The 15,942-nt window shown below is 36.7% G+C and overlaps 1 protein-coding gene across 1 annotated transcript in view; it reads right to left on the bottom strand.

Annotated features, from left to right (window-relative positions):
* Nucleotides 1-12,688: 12,688 nt before the first annotated feature.
* The window catches only part of MTAP (methylthioadenosine phosphorylase), a 57,873-nt gene continuing 54,619 nt past the window's right edge, over nt 12,689-15,942 (bottom strand). The window contains exon 8 of the mRNA XM_020976699.2: nt 12,689-15,071. Coding sequence (XP_020832358.1) covers nt 15,033-15,071 — 39 coding nt within the window. The 3' untranslated portion in view covers nt 12,689-15,032. The remainder of the gene's footprint in view (nt 15,072-15,942) is intronic.

Here is a 15,942-nt window from a genome sequence, read left to right as displayed (position 1 = left end):
ATATTTATTATATCTACTAGCTTATCTAAGATTCTATTTCTAAAGATTCTAAAGAGGAAGATTGAAGTCCCCTACCATTATAGTTTTGCTATCTATTCCCATCTGTAATTCATTTAGCTTTTCCTTTAAATATTTGGGTGCTATAGCATTTGGTGCATATAGGTCTAGTATTGATATCACTTCATTTCCTATGTTACCTTTTATCATCATGTAGTTTCCTTGTTTATTTCTTTCAACTAAATCTATTTTAACTTTAACTTTGCCTGAGATCATGATTGCTAACCCTGCTTTTTTTTTTTGCATCAGCTGAAGCAAAATAAATTCTACTCTAACTCTTTATTTATTTATTTATTTATTTTAGGCAATTGGGGTTAAGTGACTTGCCCCAGGTCACACAGCTAATAAGTGTCCAGTGTTTGGTCTGAGGCCAGATTTGAACTCAGGTCCTCCTGACTTCAGGGCCCGTGCTCTATCCACAGCACCTCCTAACTGCCCCTCTAACTTTTTATTTTTACTCTATTTGTATGTCTCATTTTAAAATGTGTTTCTTGTTAGCAACATATTGTCAGACTCTGGTTTTTAATATTACATATATTTTCAAAAGGCAGACTAACTTGGTGTGAGACTGTGAGAATTTTATGGTAACATAATCACTGATACTTGGAGTTGAAGGGACATTAGGAGTCGTCTAGTCCAATCAGTATCTGATCAGGAATCCTTTCTAGGTTTCCAGGCTAGTGCACAAAAAGCCTTTTCTGAACCCATAATTTAGTTTTGTCCCTCATTTCCTTTTAGTTTCCTTGTTTCCTTAAAGACTCAGATTAAATTCCACCTTCTGCAGGTGGCCTTTTTTACTTAGATGCTAATGCCTTCGCCTTCAAATAACTTTTCATTTATTGGATAGATATCTATATCTATATCTATATCTATATCTATATCTATATCTATATCTATATCTATATCTATATCTATATCTATATCTATATCTATATCTATATCTATATCTATATCTGTATCTGTATCTGTATCTATATCTATATCTATATCTATATCTATATCTATATCTATATCTATATCTATATCTATATCTATATCTATACCTCTATCTTGTGTTTATCTTGTTATTTACATATTGACACCCTCATTAAAATATAAGCTTTCTTGAAGGCAGGGACTGTTTTCACCTTTCTTTGTTTCCTCAGTGTTTAGTACAGTATATGGCACATGACAAATGCTTAATAGATACTTGTTTACTGCCTGACTAAACTGGATACTGATACTGATAGAGAACTTAACCATTAAAAAAACCTTTTTAATGGTGTTACATGTTTTTCCACCAGTCATTTCTGTATATATAATCACACCCTTTCCACACTGACACTGAGGTTTCCCTTATCACAAAGAGAAACGACTAAGCAAAATTAACCAACAGAGTAACTACTTCTGATAGCAAATGAAACATTTGGAAACCAGACTTCTAATTCTCTAATGTAAGACAAGTGATTTTCCTCATCCCTTATGATAAGTCATTATAATTGCCAACATTTAGTTTCTTTTAGTTTTTCTTTTATTTACATTATTTGGTCATTGTATATATTTCTAATTATCATTTTTAAAATTGCTTTTCTGAGGAACTTCTATTAACAAATACTATGGATAAAGCTTGAGTTGCATTAGGAGAAATCAAGAATATATCTTTTCTTGATTCCTTGACATCCCGAAGGTATTAGCTTTTTGCCAAGGATGGACCTTGGTAGGGAAGGGTACCAGGGGTCTTTCACATGCATAGGTCAAGTCTTCATAAGTAGGAGAAGGTATTTGAGAATAGAAGGCACATGCAATAAAAACATATGGCTATCCGTAAAATACATCACAGTATAATAGACACATACATAAGTTTATTTTTAGAAAAAGCTGTTAATGGAAGGAAGCACTTCAAATTTTTGACAACTGTTCTTTAATCTTAATCTATCCCCACCCCCCATTGCTACCCACTTTCATCTTGAAATAAATTAGGCAAGATCTTAGGATTCTTTCTTGGTAACTTGTTAAATGAATTCACACATTCTTTGGCAAATGATATTCACAAAACCTACCAATGCATTGGGATTGCACCTTTACTCAAATGTTTTTAGGGCCCAAAATAGTATTTTTTCACCAGCAACTTAGAATATAAAATAAAGTACCTTTAGAAAGATACATATTTAGGTTTAAGAGAAACTTGTTGATTGCTAGAGTTAAATTTTCAAAAAGTCCATGATTTGTAGCTCCCAATTTTCAAAAAAGGGAAGAGAATACAGTCTTAAAACTACAACCTCAGTCCTGGCCAGTCATTGCACTTCCTGCCATGGAATCCAGAAGCTTTAAAGGATTTGTGATTTTTAGAAGCAGAAAAAGGACCAGGAACATTAGAAGAGCTGATTCAGGGGCAGACACAGAAGAACTGGTTTACTTAACTCAACCCTTTCACCCCAAAATAATTTCCCTTAATCTTATAAGGAAATTTTTTATCCCATTTTTACACTGCCTGAAATGCCAGAAATTAGAGATTCATTTGGGTTAGCAAGTATTGTTGTTGTTGTTGTTGTTGTTTTAAATCTACCTCTGGGAGGATTAAGAGGCTATTAAGCATTCACATATTCATCAGATAATTTTCCTTCTGTCATTGAGCTGAGACTGACAGTGGGAATGGGAATTTTTATTGAAAGGATGAGAAAAGAGATAGGTAATTAGGGAACACAGAGCATTTTAGATGATAAATCAGCCTGTTTCCACTAACTAGTTGTGGGACTTGGGTAATTTGTTTCAGGGGAGGTAAGATGAACTAGAGTTCCTAACACAAGTAGACAAATTTGATCTCACAGGTATTACAGAAACCTGGTGGGATGAAACCATAATTGGAATATGACTCTGGTTAACCCTGGTTCAAAATAACTAAAAAGTAGGATATACTCATGGGAGGAAATACAGGAACCATAAGGAAGACTAGACAGAATTTGTGGAAGAACAATGGTGGAGAGTAATATGGTGGACATAATTTGGATGAAGGGCAATGGAAAGAGTGACAAAATTGATTTAACATCAGATTAAGCTTCAAATCACCCCAAGAGGAGGACAAAGAGTCTGGAAAATAAATAATAACCCTCACACACCTCATCTAGATATTTGCTGTTAAAAGAGCAACTAATAATTTCTCTAGAGGATAAGTTCATTTTTCTTAGGTGGTGGGTTTTTAAAATTAAATTTATTTATTTTTAGTTTTCAACATTCATGTCCATAAGATTTTGAGTTTTAAATTTTCTCCCCATCTCTCCACCTCCCCACACCCAACACAATGTGCAATCTGATATAGGCTTTACATATACATTCATATTGAATGTATTTTAACATTAGTCATATTGTAAAGAAGAATTAGAACCAATGGGAAAAACCACTAGAAAGAAGAAACAAACAAGAAAAAAAAGAGAGATCAAATAATGTACTTTGATTTGCATTCAGATTCCATAGTTATTTTTCTGGATGTAGACAGCATTTTCCATCATGAGTCCTTTGGAGTCATCTTGGATCCTTGCATTGCTGAGAGGAGATGAGTTTGTCAAAGTTAGTCTTCGTACATTGTGGCTATTACTATGTACAATGTTCTCCTGGTTCTGCTCACTTCACTCAGCATTAGTTCATTTTAGTCTTTCCTGGTTTTTCTGAAGTCTGCCTACTCATCATTTCTTATAGCACAATAGTATTCCATTACATTCACATACCACAACTTGTTCAGCCATTCCCCAACTGATGGGCATCCTCTCAATTTCCAATTCTTTGCCACCACAGAAAGAGCTGCTATAAATATTTTTGTACATGTGGGTCCTTTTCCCATTTGTATGATCTTTTTTGGATACAGACCTATGAGTGGTATTGCTAAGTCAAAGGGTATGCACATTTTTATAGCCCTTTGGGCTTTGTTCCAAATTGCTCTCTAGAATGGTTGGATCAGTTCACAACTCCACCAACAATGCATTAGTGTTCCAATTTTCCCACATCTTCTCCAGCATTTATAATTTTCCTGTTTTGTCATGTTAGCCAATCTGATATGTGTGATGTGGTACCTCAGAATTGTTTTGATTTGCATTTCTCTAATCAATAGTGATTTAGAGCATTTTTTTTCATATGACTATAGATGACTTTAATTTCTTTATCTGAAAACTGCCTGTTCATATCCTTTGATCATTTACCAATTGGGGAGATAATTCCATTTTTAAAAATTTCTTTAGAAGAAAATGTCATTTTTTAAGAAGATAACTTCAACCTCTAAAAGATGGAGGAACCAATAAATAGGAATTCTAGACTGGATCTGATTCTCACTAGCAGAGAAAAATGGGTTGCTAGGCTGGAAGTGACGGAAACATTGCAGGAAAGCATCCATTTCCTCCTAAGAGTTTGTGATTAAAAAGAGAGGAAAGCTGGGTGTAGTCTGACTTGCACCCTAGATTTTAGGAAAGATTTCAAAGGATTCTAAAGACGGAGAGCTTGGACAGATCCCAGACCAGAGGTATCAGACTCAATGCTTACAGGAAGCATGCTGCAGTCAAAACTCCTGAAGGAGCACTTCCTAAACTAGATTAAAATGTAATTGGGAAATGTTTAAGAAAATAAATAAAAATACAATACAACATACATAATGCTAATTTGTGTTTTACTAAGTCAACATGTACCCAGGATCTATTTCTAATTTGAGTTTGACACCACTACCCTGGACTAAAAGCCTTTGTGCCCAGTTAGCCCAAGAAGTGTAGAAAACTTTGAGAATGAAATTTTGAAGACACAAAGGAAAACAATTCCCATGAAGTGGAGAAATGGGAGTTATCTGGAGAGATCTATGTGGATGCAGAGTTAATTCATCAGTATATGGAGGGGTGGGTGAAGGAGCGCAGAAATGGGGGTCTATAGCTATGATTACATTGATAAATGAAAAGTAGGGAACTCCTGGTGAGAAGACTTCTACCAACAAACAAGTGCAACTGTTCTGCAACTCTAGAGTCTTACAGTGTGCCTGAGGCACTGAGTAAAGTGACTGATTCAGTATCACAGTCAATATGACCTGCTGGTTAGAAGTAGGACGTGACCCCTAGGTCTTCTAGTCTGGTTCTCTCTATCCACCATGCCAATCTCCTTCCCAGTAGTTGGAGTTTAGATTAGGTCCTTGGCTATTGCAGCTATTGTGATTACAAACTTAGGGCTTAGCCCCCTCACGATTCTTGGCAGGGCTGGTGGTTTTTACTGATAAAAGGGTTGGTCTAGGGGGCAGATTCTATATGGCCTACACCATGGTTTCCACTAGATCCTGAATTTTGAAAGGGAGTTGTGTTTTATATCCTTTTAATCTAGCATTGTGGGTTTTTAAACTGTAAACATTAAAGCAATTTAAATTAGACAGTCTTCTGTATGTAAAGTTTCTTTTTTTTTTTTAAGTGAGGTAATTGGGGTTAAGTGACTTGCCCAGAGTCACACAGCTAGGGAGTATTATGTGTCTGAGGCTGGATTTGAACCCAGGTCCTCCTGCCTCCAGGGCCGGAGCTCTATCCACTGAGCCACCTAACTGCCCCTTAGACAGTCTTCTGGAGGACAGATGTTTCCTTTTTGACGCTTGCTTTCTAGGACTGGGCTCACAGAACCTAAGCCTTCCCAGAGGTGCCACTGTCAAAAGGGAAAGTCTCTGTCCGGGGACCCAATTTATATCCCAGGAAAGACCCATGGGCTAGCCAGAAATGTTGGGGTGGGGGAAGCCCACTATCTTATAACAATCTACTCTTGGTTTTGGAGACTTCCCATGCATGACCTACGTATTGACAAAATGCATAGGGAGTAGTCTTTTTCAACAAGCAGACCTTACGAGACAACCAAGCAGAGGGCACCCACTGCTGCTGCTGCTCCTGCTGAAGATGGTGGGGCTATTGGGGAAGGTCCTGTTCTTGTGGCTGCTGCTGCCTCAGCTCCTGTCTCCCTCTGGGCTATCCAATACCTCTGCCTCCTCTGCTAAAGCCTACTAGTGAAAGAAATCATAACAAAATCTAATCAGATCAGCATTCCAGCAATTAGTTCATATGGCAAAAACCAGTTCAGATCTTATGGAACCAACCTTATAAACAACAGACCCATAGGAAGAACATCAAAGTAGCCTACCCACAGTTCATCTGAAAGTTTATAGAATTTGCCTCATATAACAACATATTCTTTCTATTTATCCCTAATCATCACAACATTTAGAAAAGATGTGGCATCATATACACCTAATGGTGCACATGAACACATAACTATTAGCAGTGGGATGGTAAGCCTAAGAACTCATTTGCTTAGATGCTTAGGATGATAGGAAGTTGAGTACACATTCAGGTTAAAAACAATAAGATGTTTCATTCTTATATCCCATTAATAGTAACTCAGAGATGTCTGAATATTGCAACAAGAAGATTTAGTATTCATACATAGATATAGATAGGTATAGCTATATCTTATATTTCACTTACCCTGGTTATGGAAATTTGCTATGAAAGGAAAAAAAAGGACATGATTATAATAATATCAAGACTATCCCTTCTAGGGCACAGATCGACCTGACATCAATATAACAGAGGAAAACTCCCTTAGCTCTGTCTGATTCCAGGTAGGAGTCAAAGTTAACCTTTATTTTGGAACAGCCAATTATGCAGCAAGGTTCCACATTATTCACAGTGCATCATGGCCGGGCTCAGAACTAACCAGGTGGGAAATTTTCCTTTTAAAAAGGGAATAGCACAAAGGGGAAATTAAGTCAAGAGGATCCTACTCTAACTTCACAAGGTTGTCCCCTCAACTTTCTCTAGCACAGACATCTACCTATAGCAGTTCTCAAATCTCATTCCCTTTGGGCAGCACACAACATTTCTCTTGAATGGTAGATTATTGGATTAATGATAATTCAATCATATCCCATATCAAAACCCAGATCAATATCAAATTATAGTCTCAAGAAATTTTACCACATATAGCAAATCTCTGTGTCTCTCTGTCTGTCTCTCTGTCTCTGTCTCTCTTTCTGTATATGTGTGTGTGTGTGTGTACACACATCAAGTCACAGCTTAGGGTTAAATACAATTATTTTTTCTCATGCTGTAATAACAATTGGTTACCAAAATATTTACCAGGACTTTTGAAAAACATTCCTTCAACATCCTCTTTCTTTTTATACTTTTCCCACACAATAAGCATTATTCTTCCTTTTCAACCAAAATATACCTAATTAAAAGCTTGATAGGTTGCAACATTGACAACAGCCTCTAATGACTTAATAATTTCACAGCATCCAGATCAAAAGAGGAGTTCATTTTTTAATGATGAAATTGCATTATCCTTCTAATCTCATTTCTTATACTGTTTCCCAAAATTCACAATATAAGATTTAGAAAAATAATAATAATATGAACAATAGTATAGATTTAAAACAAAGAACAAAACATATTGCTAGTATATGCAATATTCAATGACAGCAATACAATTAAATGCATCTCCAAGTTATCTCATATAGAAAATCACTTCATCTTATGAGTTTTGGCTTTTTATACTGACTGCATTCAAGATGAGTATAAAGTGATTTTGATCCAATTATACTTTCAGCAAACCTTTTTTTTTTAAAACTTTTGGCCTTCATTGTTGCTTCAAACTAACTTAGTTTTTCTTCTTTCCTTCCTTCCTTTTTTTAATTTAGTATTTTGTTTTTTTCCCAATTACCTGTATAAACATTTTTAACATTCTTTTTTCAAATTTTGAGCACCAAATTCTCTCCTTCTCTCCCCTCCTTCCTCCCCCCATTGAGAAAGCAAGCAATTTGTCATAGATTATACATGTGTAGTCACGCAAAACACATTTCCATGTAAGTCATGCTGAAAGAAAATACAGACAAAAAAACCCCAAGAGAAATAAAGAAAGTAAAGAAAAAAGTATCTTTGATATGCATTCAAGCTCCACCAATTCTTTCTCTAGAAATTGCCAGCACTTTTAATCATAAGTCCTTCAGAATTGTCTTGGATAATTGTATTGCTGAGAATAGCTAAGCTATTCAAAGCAGATCATCATACAGTATTGCTATTACTGTGTACAATGTTCTCCTGGTTCTGCTCATTTTACTTTACATCAGTTCATATAAGTTTTTCCACGTTTTTATGGGATCATTCTGCTAATCAATTTTTTTTTCTTTAGGCAATTTCAGTTAAGTTACTTGCCCAGGGTCACACAGCTAGTAAGTGTCAAGTGTTTGGTCTGAGGCCAGATTTGAACTAAGGTCCTCCTGACTTCAGCGCCAGTGCTCTATCTACTGCGCCACTAGCTGCCCCACTCCCACCCCTGCCACCCCACCCTGGCTCATCATTTCTTAAAACACAATAGTATTCCATTACAACCATGTACAACTTATTCAGCCATTCCCAAACTGATGGAAATAGCCTCAATTTCCAATTCTTTGCTGCCACTAAAAGAGCTGCTATAAATATTTTTGTACACATTTTTCCTTTTCCTTTTTGTTTTTTATCTCTTTAGGATACAGACCTAGTATGCAAATTGTGTCTTGCATACCTAACCTATTTCACTTATTCACCACTCTTGTTTCTTAGCCAGTACCAAGTAGTTTTGATGATTCCTGCTTTATAATATAATTTAAAATCTAGCACCACTAGGCCACCCTCCCTTGCATTTCTTTTCATTAGTTCCCTTGATATTCTGGACTTTTTGTTCTTCCAGATGAATTTTGTTATTGTTTTTCCTAGCTCTGTAAAATAATTTTTTGGTAGTTTGATTGGTGTGATGCTGAATAAGTAAATTAATTTAGGTAGAATTGTCATTTTGATTATATTAGCTTGGCCTACCCACGAGCAACTGATATTTTCCCAATTATTTAGATCTGACTTTATTCGTGTGAAAAGTGTTCTGTAATTGTGTTCATAAAGTTCCTGGTTTTGTTTTGGCAAGTAGACTCCCAAATATCTTATATCTACTGTTATTTTAAATGGAATTTCTCTATCTCTTGCTGCTGGGCTTTGCTAGTAATATATAGAAATGCTAATTTGCATGGGTTTATTTTATATCCTGCAACTTTGCTAAATTTGCTTATTATTTCAAGTAATTTTTTTACTTGATTTTCTAGATTCTCTAAATATACCATCATATCATTTGCAAAGAGTGATAACTTCGTTTCCTCTTTGCCTATTCTAACTCCTTCAATTTCTTTTTCTTCTTAATTGCTACAGCTAACATTTCTAGCACAATATTGAATAACAGTGGTGATAACGGACATCACTGTTTGACCTCCAATCTTATTGGAAATGCTTCTAGCTTATCCCCATTACATATAATCCCTCCTTGAGCTAATTCTCGTAAGGTTCATGTGCCCCTCCTCCCTCTTTTCCCATCTTACCCTCCACTGTAAAATCTCTTTCATGTCTCTTTTATGTCAGATAACTTACCCCTATTCTACTTCTCCCTTTCCCCTTCTCCCAGTGCATTCTTCTTTCTCACCCTTTAATTTTATTTTTTTAGATAATCATCCCAACATACTCCACTCACACCTGTGCTTTCTGTCTATGAATACTCCTTCTAATTGCCCTAATGATGAGAAAGCTTTTAGGAGTTACAAGTATCATTTTCCCATGTAGGAATATATAGTTTAACCTTATTGAATCTCTTGATTTCTCCTTCCTGTTTACCTTTTTATGCTTCTTTTGAGTCTTGTATTTGAAAGCCAAATTTTCTATTGAGCTCTAGTGTTTTCATTAGAAATGCTTGAAAGTCCTCTATTTCACTGAATGTCCATTTTCTCCCTGAAGATTATGCACAAGATTTGCTGGGTAGGATTTTCTTGGTCGTAATCCTGGCTCTTTTGCCCTCCAGAATATTATATTCCAAGCCTTCTGGTGCTTTAATGTAAAAACTGCTAAATCTTGTGTTGTCCTCAATATTTGAATGGTTTCTTTTTGGCTGCTTGCAGTATTTTCTCCTTAACCTGGGAGCTCTGAAATTTGGCTACAATATTCCTGTGAGTTTTCATTTTGGGATCTCTTTTAGGAGGTGATCAGTGGATTCTTTGAATTTCCATTTTACCTTACGGTTCTAAAATTTCAGGGCAGTTTTCCTTGATAATTTCTTGAAAGATGATGTCTAGGCTCTTTTTTTGATCATGGCTTTCAGGTAGTCCAATACTTTTTAAATTATCTCTCTAGATCTATTTTCGAGGTCAGTTTTTCCATTTGGCCTATTCTGTTTTTTAAGGTGTTGTTTCCTTATTTATTTTTTTGTGCCTCCTTTACCAAACTGATATTCTTGCATTACTCTCATTTCTCTTTCAAGTTTTTCCTCTATCTCTCTTACTTGATTTTTGAAATCTTTTTTGAGCTCTTCCACAGTCTGGGACCAATTCATATTTTTCTTAGATGCTTGGATATAAGATTTTTTACTTTATTATCTTCTTCTGAATGCGAGTTTTGATCTTCCCTGTCACCACAGAAACTTTCTATTGTCAGGATCTTTTGCTGCTGTTTGCTCATTTTCCAGCCTATTTTTCGACTTCTAGTTCTATGCTAAAGGCGGATTCTGCTTCCAGAGTGAAGGGGGCACCATCTCAAACTTCAAGTTTTTTGGGCAGCTGTTTTCAGAGGTAATTCTGGGGAGCTGTAAGTTTTCAATTCTTCCTAGGTGGTATGATTTAGGGAGAGGTTGTGTTTACTACTCTCCTGGCTTGTACTCTGGTCTGTGAGTGACCACAAACACTCTTTTCCACCCTGGAACTGTGACCAGGGTCTCTGTTCTAAAGCTTTGCTGTGCTAGTGCTCATCCTTGCCCTGACATTGAGAGCTAGGACTATGACCTAGATCCAAATACGGGCAATGCAACAGAGTCCTGCCCCTGGTGACAGCAAAGGGACCCCTGTGATCTCAAAATAAATTCTGACCAATTGTCCAACCACCTTACCATTGGTGGGCTGAGAGGCCTGGAAACCACCAGTGCTACTATTGATTTCAGTCACCCCAAGGCCTGCTCCTGGTTTGCTGGGGCCTGGTCTATGCTGGTGAGTCCTGTGCCTAGCATAGTACCTTGGTGCAACAGACCTCACCTGCTGACCTTCTAAGTTGTCTTCAGCTAGAAAATTGTTTCACTGTCCTTTTGTGGGTGCTACCTTCCTTCCTCCCTCTTTTTTTCTTCCCCTCCCCTAGAGATAGTTACCATTAAACACAAATAGGCATGTATGTATGTAAAATCATTCTACATATACTTCTATTTATCAGTTCTTTCTCTGGATACTGATAGTTTCTTCATATGTCTTTTATAATTAATTTGGATATTTATAAATCAAAATGATTTATTTGCTCAAAGTTGTTCTTAAAACGATATTGCTGTCGCTGTATACAATGTTCTCTCGATTCTGCTTACTTTATGTCATGCAATTCTTTCCATTTTTTTTCTAAAATCACTGAACTTATCATTTCTTATAGCAGAGTAGTATTCCATCACAATCATGTCACAATTTATTCAGCCACACCTCAATTTCTTTCTTTTTCTTTCTCGAAATCACCTTTCTCCCTTGTAATAATACAAAAAACCTATCACTCTCCAGAGAAAAAAAGACGTTAAGTGCTATTTTCATGTACCTTTCAAAAAGCTTTTTTTCTTATTTTTTTCCCTACAATAGTGGTACTGTTATATATGGGTTTTGTTGCTGAAGTCACTCTGGAAAGAAATCGGTGTCCCTATTCCTTGGCGTCTTAGTTATCGGATCTTTTTTTCCTGAAACAGATGGGGAAACCATTGTCTTGAGATCCATGGGACTCCTCCAGAACTTGGCTCTCAGAGGCGACTTATTCTTGACCTTATGTTATTGCTAGGCCCTAGAAGCCCTGAGACACACAGGACTTAAGAGTTTCCTTGGAGTAAATTTTACTTATCAAATTAAGACTCATGTGTACTCCTCTCCAAATTTCTCTAGTGGAGGTGTAACTAACTTGTCACTAAAGACTTTAATCTAATGAAAATTGTTTGAACTGACTGCATTACCCATGTTGTTTGTGTCCTGCCTATTCTGACAGTTGTTTTGTGACAGTCCTCTGGCATAAGGTAGTCCTTCCTAGGATGATAGAGGTTCACCTTTTGTACCTTGATAGTTTCTAGGACTGGGCTCACAGTGCCCAAGCCCCAGCAGAGGTGGGACTGTCAAAAGGGAAGTCCCTGTCTCAGGACCCAATTTTAATAAGAAAGGTTCCTGAGCCAGCCAGAGATGTCAAGGAAAATAATGCCATGAACAATGTCATGACAATCAGGGCCAGTTTTATTAACAAATAATAGGAAGGATTGGGGCCGGGTGGGGGAAAGAAAGGGAGTCATATACAAAGGGGACAAGTAAGACATATACATATTAATATAGACTAAAACTCACTTAAGGGTGGGGTGCTTAATTGGAAAGCACAGGAGCACAGGTCCACTCAGGGGGAAGGCTTGGTCCTGTGTAGCTGGGGAAAGTACCTTTCTGAGCATGGGATACTTGGTGGGTGCCTGGAGCTGCCTGATTTGCATCTCCCCATGTTCTCCCTCTGCCTCACTCCTGTGTTATTTTTAATGTTTTTATTTTCCATCCATGTACCCTCTGCCACGGGAATACATAATAAAAGGTAACTTATGCTGCTGAAAAATTACTTTATTATGAGGTACACAGGTGGGGGGGAGGAAAGAGGAGATAAACGTTAGCTAGATATTATTTTTGGACACATGGCTGTATTAACCTTAAAATACTGTCAGTGTGTTTCTATGGCTGAATTTTATAGCAATGGGTTCCATGCAGATTCTGAGTTACAGCTTCCCTTAAGCGGAGACTGTCATGGTGGGCTCAAGACCCCCAAGCCTTTATCTTACAAGCGCCTATTATATTTCAACAGGAAAAACTTGAATCTGACTGACTTGGCCAAATTGCTTAGCCTACAACACTCTTTAAACTTAAAAAAAAAGTTCCTACAGAATACAGAAATAAGGGTCAAATAATGGAGGACCAAGAAGGGTCTGTCAAAATGTCGTGGTGTATATGCTGGAGAAGGAAGCCAAGGACTACAAAAAAATGTTCTATTGCCTTCCCTCTGTTACTTCCTATTTGTCCTGTATGTAGCCTGCTTTGTATGCATTTGTTTGCATGTTGTCTCCCTATCAGACTGTAAACTCCTTGAGGCCAAGGACTGCCTTTCACCTCCTTTCCTATATTCAGTGCCTACAACAGTGGCTGGTATTGTTGTTCAGTCATGTCTGACTCTATGTGACCCTATGAACCTTAATATACAGGGTTTTCTTGACAAAGATACTGTAGTGGTAAACCATTTCCTTCTCTAGTGTGTCCTCATGTTACAGATGATGAGCTGAGGCAAGTAGGGGTTAAGTGACTTGCCAGGGTCACACAGCTAGTAAGTGTCTGAGGTCACATTTGAAGTCAGATCTTCCTGACTCTAGATCTGGTGCTCTATCCTCTATGCTACCTAGCTGCCCACCTGGCACAGAGTAGGTGCTTAATAAATGTTTATTGATTAATTGGAAAAAAAATATTTAAGAAAGCCCCAAATTAGAGGCAAACTTTCTGGGTATGGATTGGAGTAGATCACTGCAGAGGTTCCTTTAAACTCTAGAATTCAGAATTTCTCCAGTTCTTTCAATATCTGCATTGATACTTTATATGAGCTTGGGGTTACTGCTGTTTAGGAATGGGTGGGCTGTAATATTTTTGCCTCCTTTCTCAATCAATGCTACAGCATTCTTACTTTTAAGAAAAATGCATAGTTTAACCATCTCATCAGGGCTTCTAGATCTTTTAAAGGCCTGCTCCTTCTCCATATTTTCAGCAGGGTGCTTATCAAATTCACCATTAGTTTTCTTTTTGGGGAAGATTTCTATTGACTGCTCAGTCTCCATTTTCTTTCTTTTTTTTTTTTGGCTAGGCAATGGGGTTAAGTGACTTGCCTAGGGTCACACAGCCAGTCTCCATTTTCTCAGATTAAATAGGTAGACACTCTCTTGAAGCCACGTTCTCTTCTACCCACCAGTGAACCACAACTTTTGTTTTGTTTTTTTTTCCTAACAATGTTAACAATTTGATTGCAGGAGTATATATGATTTATTTTTAGAGAAATAGATTATCTCAAAAGCAAGCCTGTATATATTCTACAAACAATATAACACAGAACTGAACCACTATCACAAACATTAGAAACAAAAGAAAAAGGCTTACAATACTTTAAAGAACGTTTTGTTGTAGATCACAGAGAAGCAAAGGCAAACATACTATCTCAAGGTAAAGCTTTCCTGGAACACTTTTTGTATCTTGATACACATCAAACATCAAGTCCAAATGGTCTTTCTCAGAAATTCTATTCAATATCCATCACAAATTTTAAAAAAAATCTTATGGTAGGCAAGAAAATGATTTTATTAAAAAAATTGAAAAGCTCAAATTAATAAACCATGTATAAAGGAATTCACAGGTCCACAAAAGCAGCAACAATTTTTTAAAAATAGATAAAATATCAACAATAAAATGCCTACATATTTCCTTGAATTATGTCTTCATTTCTAGACAAATATTAATTTATTTTGGAAAGACAGGCAATGAAAATGAATGCCAAGTACTTTTCTAACAGAAAAGACTCAACAAACTAACTCCATTTCAGAGCACAAATATACTGTCAGCATTTAATGTTGGGAGAAATGAACCACTTTAGTATGGTATTTTCTTTCTTTAAACTTGTAAACATCAGGGATACTGGGATGACAGCCTTCTTCCAAGTACTGCTAGAAATCTTTAGGTTGACTTACTTCTTAAGCTACCAAGACCTAGCAGAAGTAAACTCTTGAGTAAATACAGTCTTTTATCACGCAACTATTTCACAAGTGGTATAGAGCATGTGATTTTCTATTATTTGTGGTGATTATACATCCTGGAAATTACTGGAGAGGGGACTTCTTCTGCTCCTCTGAGTATCCACACCATTTCAATGTCTTGGTAACATAACTGAAAACTGGACTGTGTGCTGAAAAAAAAAAGATGTCAAATTAATGAATTTGAATAGGTTATTATAAACAAGTAATAAGAACTGAAGGTATTTATTGGGCTTTCTTTACTAGAAAACAGTACATGGCATTATTTCTGAGGGGAAGAGGAAAGCCATGGTATGACCTTCAGGCAAACTGCTTTATCTCTGGGGCCTCAGTTTCCTCATCTCTAGAACAAAGGGGAGGACCCACATCAACAAAATTATAAATCCACTGACAGAAAATTTAATGCTGAAGCACTCGAAACACACGATCTCATTTGTTCCTCACAATAACCCTCTTGGGTAGGTACTACAGTTTATTATCAATATCATTATTTTACAGATGAGGAAAGGATCAGAGAGATTAAGTGATATTCCCCAAGGGCACACTACTATTAACAAGTAGCAATAGGACTTAAACCCAGGACTATCTTAGATCCAACTCTAGTATTCCTCCCACTACACATGCCATGATGCCTAGATCAGCCATGTGTATAAAGGAGCCAGGTCTTTTGACCCTAAATCCAGCAGTCTTTACATTTATTATACCTTGATACCTCCCTGATGATTCTTAGGAAGAGTGTTACAAATTCCATTCAGTTGTGCTCTTATGATTTTGAAGCCCCTAACAGTTCATGTATAAAAGATTTAAACTTTTACATGGAAATTCTACTTAATTTAAAAAGCCTAGCAACCAAAACAAAGCTTTCATTTCCACTCTTGGTTTGCATTCCCCATTCTTCCCACTTATTTTCCTATTGTTAATAAAATAATTCCTCTGTTTAATATTTATTACGACTCATTTCATTTGGGGATAAGAGGCTACAGAAATCTGGTTATATTGGAAAACGGCCCTCGTTCCTGAGGG

Source organism: Phascolarctos cinereus, unplaced genomic scaffold (genome assembly GCF_003287225.1).
Source record: "Phascolarctos cinereus isolate Bilbo 61053 unplaced genomic scaffold, phaCin_HiC Scaffold_4;HRSCAF=312, whole genome shotgun sequence".
NCBI classification, from domain to species: domain Eukaryota; kingdom Metazoa; phylum Chordata; class Mammalia; order Diprotodontia; family Phascolarctidae; genus Phascolarctos; species Phascolarctos cinereus.
The sequence above is the reverse complement of the archived record's forward strand: the minus strand, read 5'-3'. Positions and strand labels throughout refer to the sequence as shown.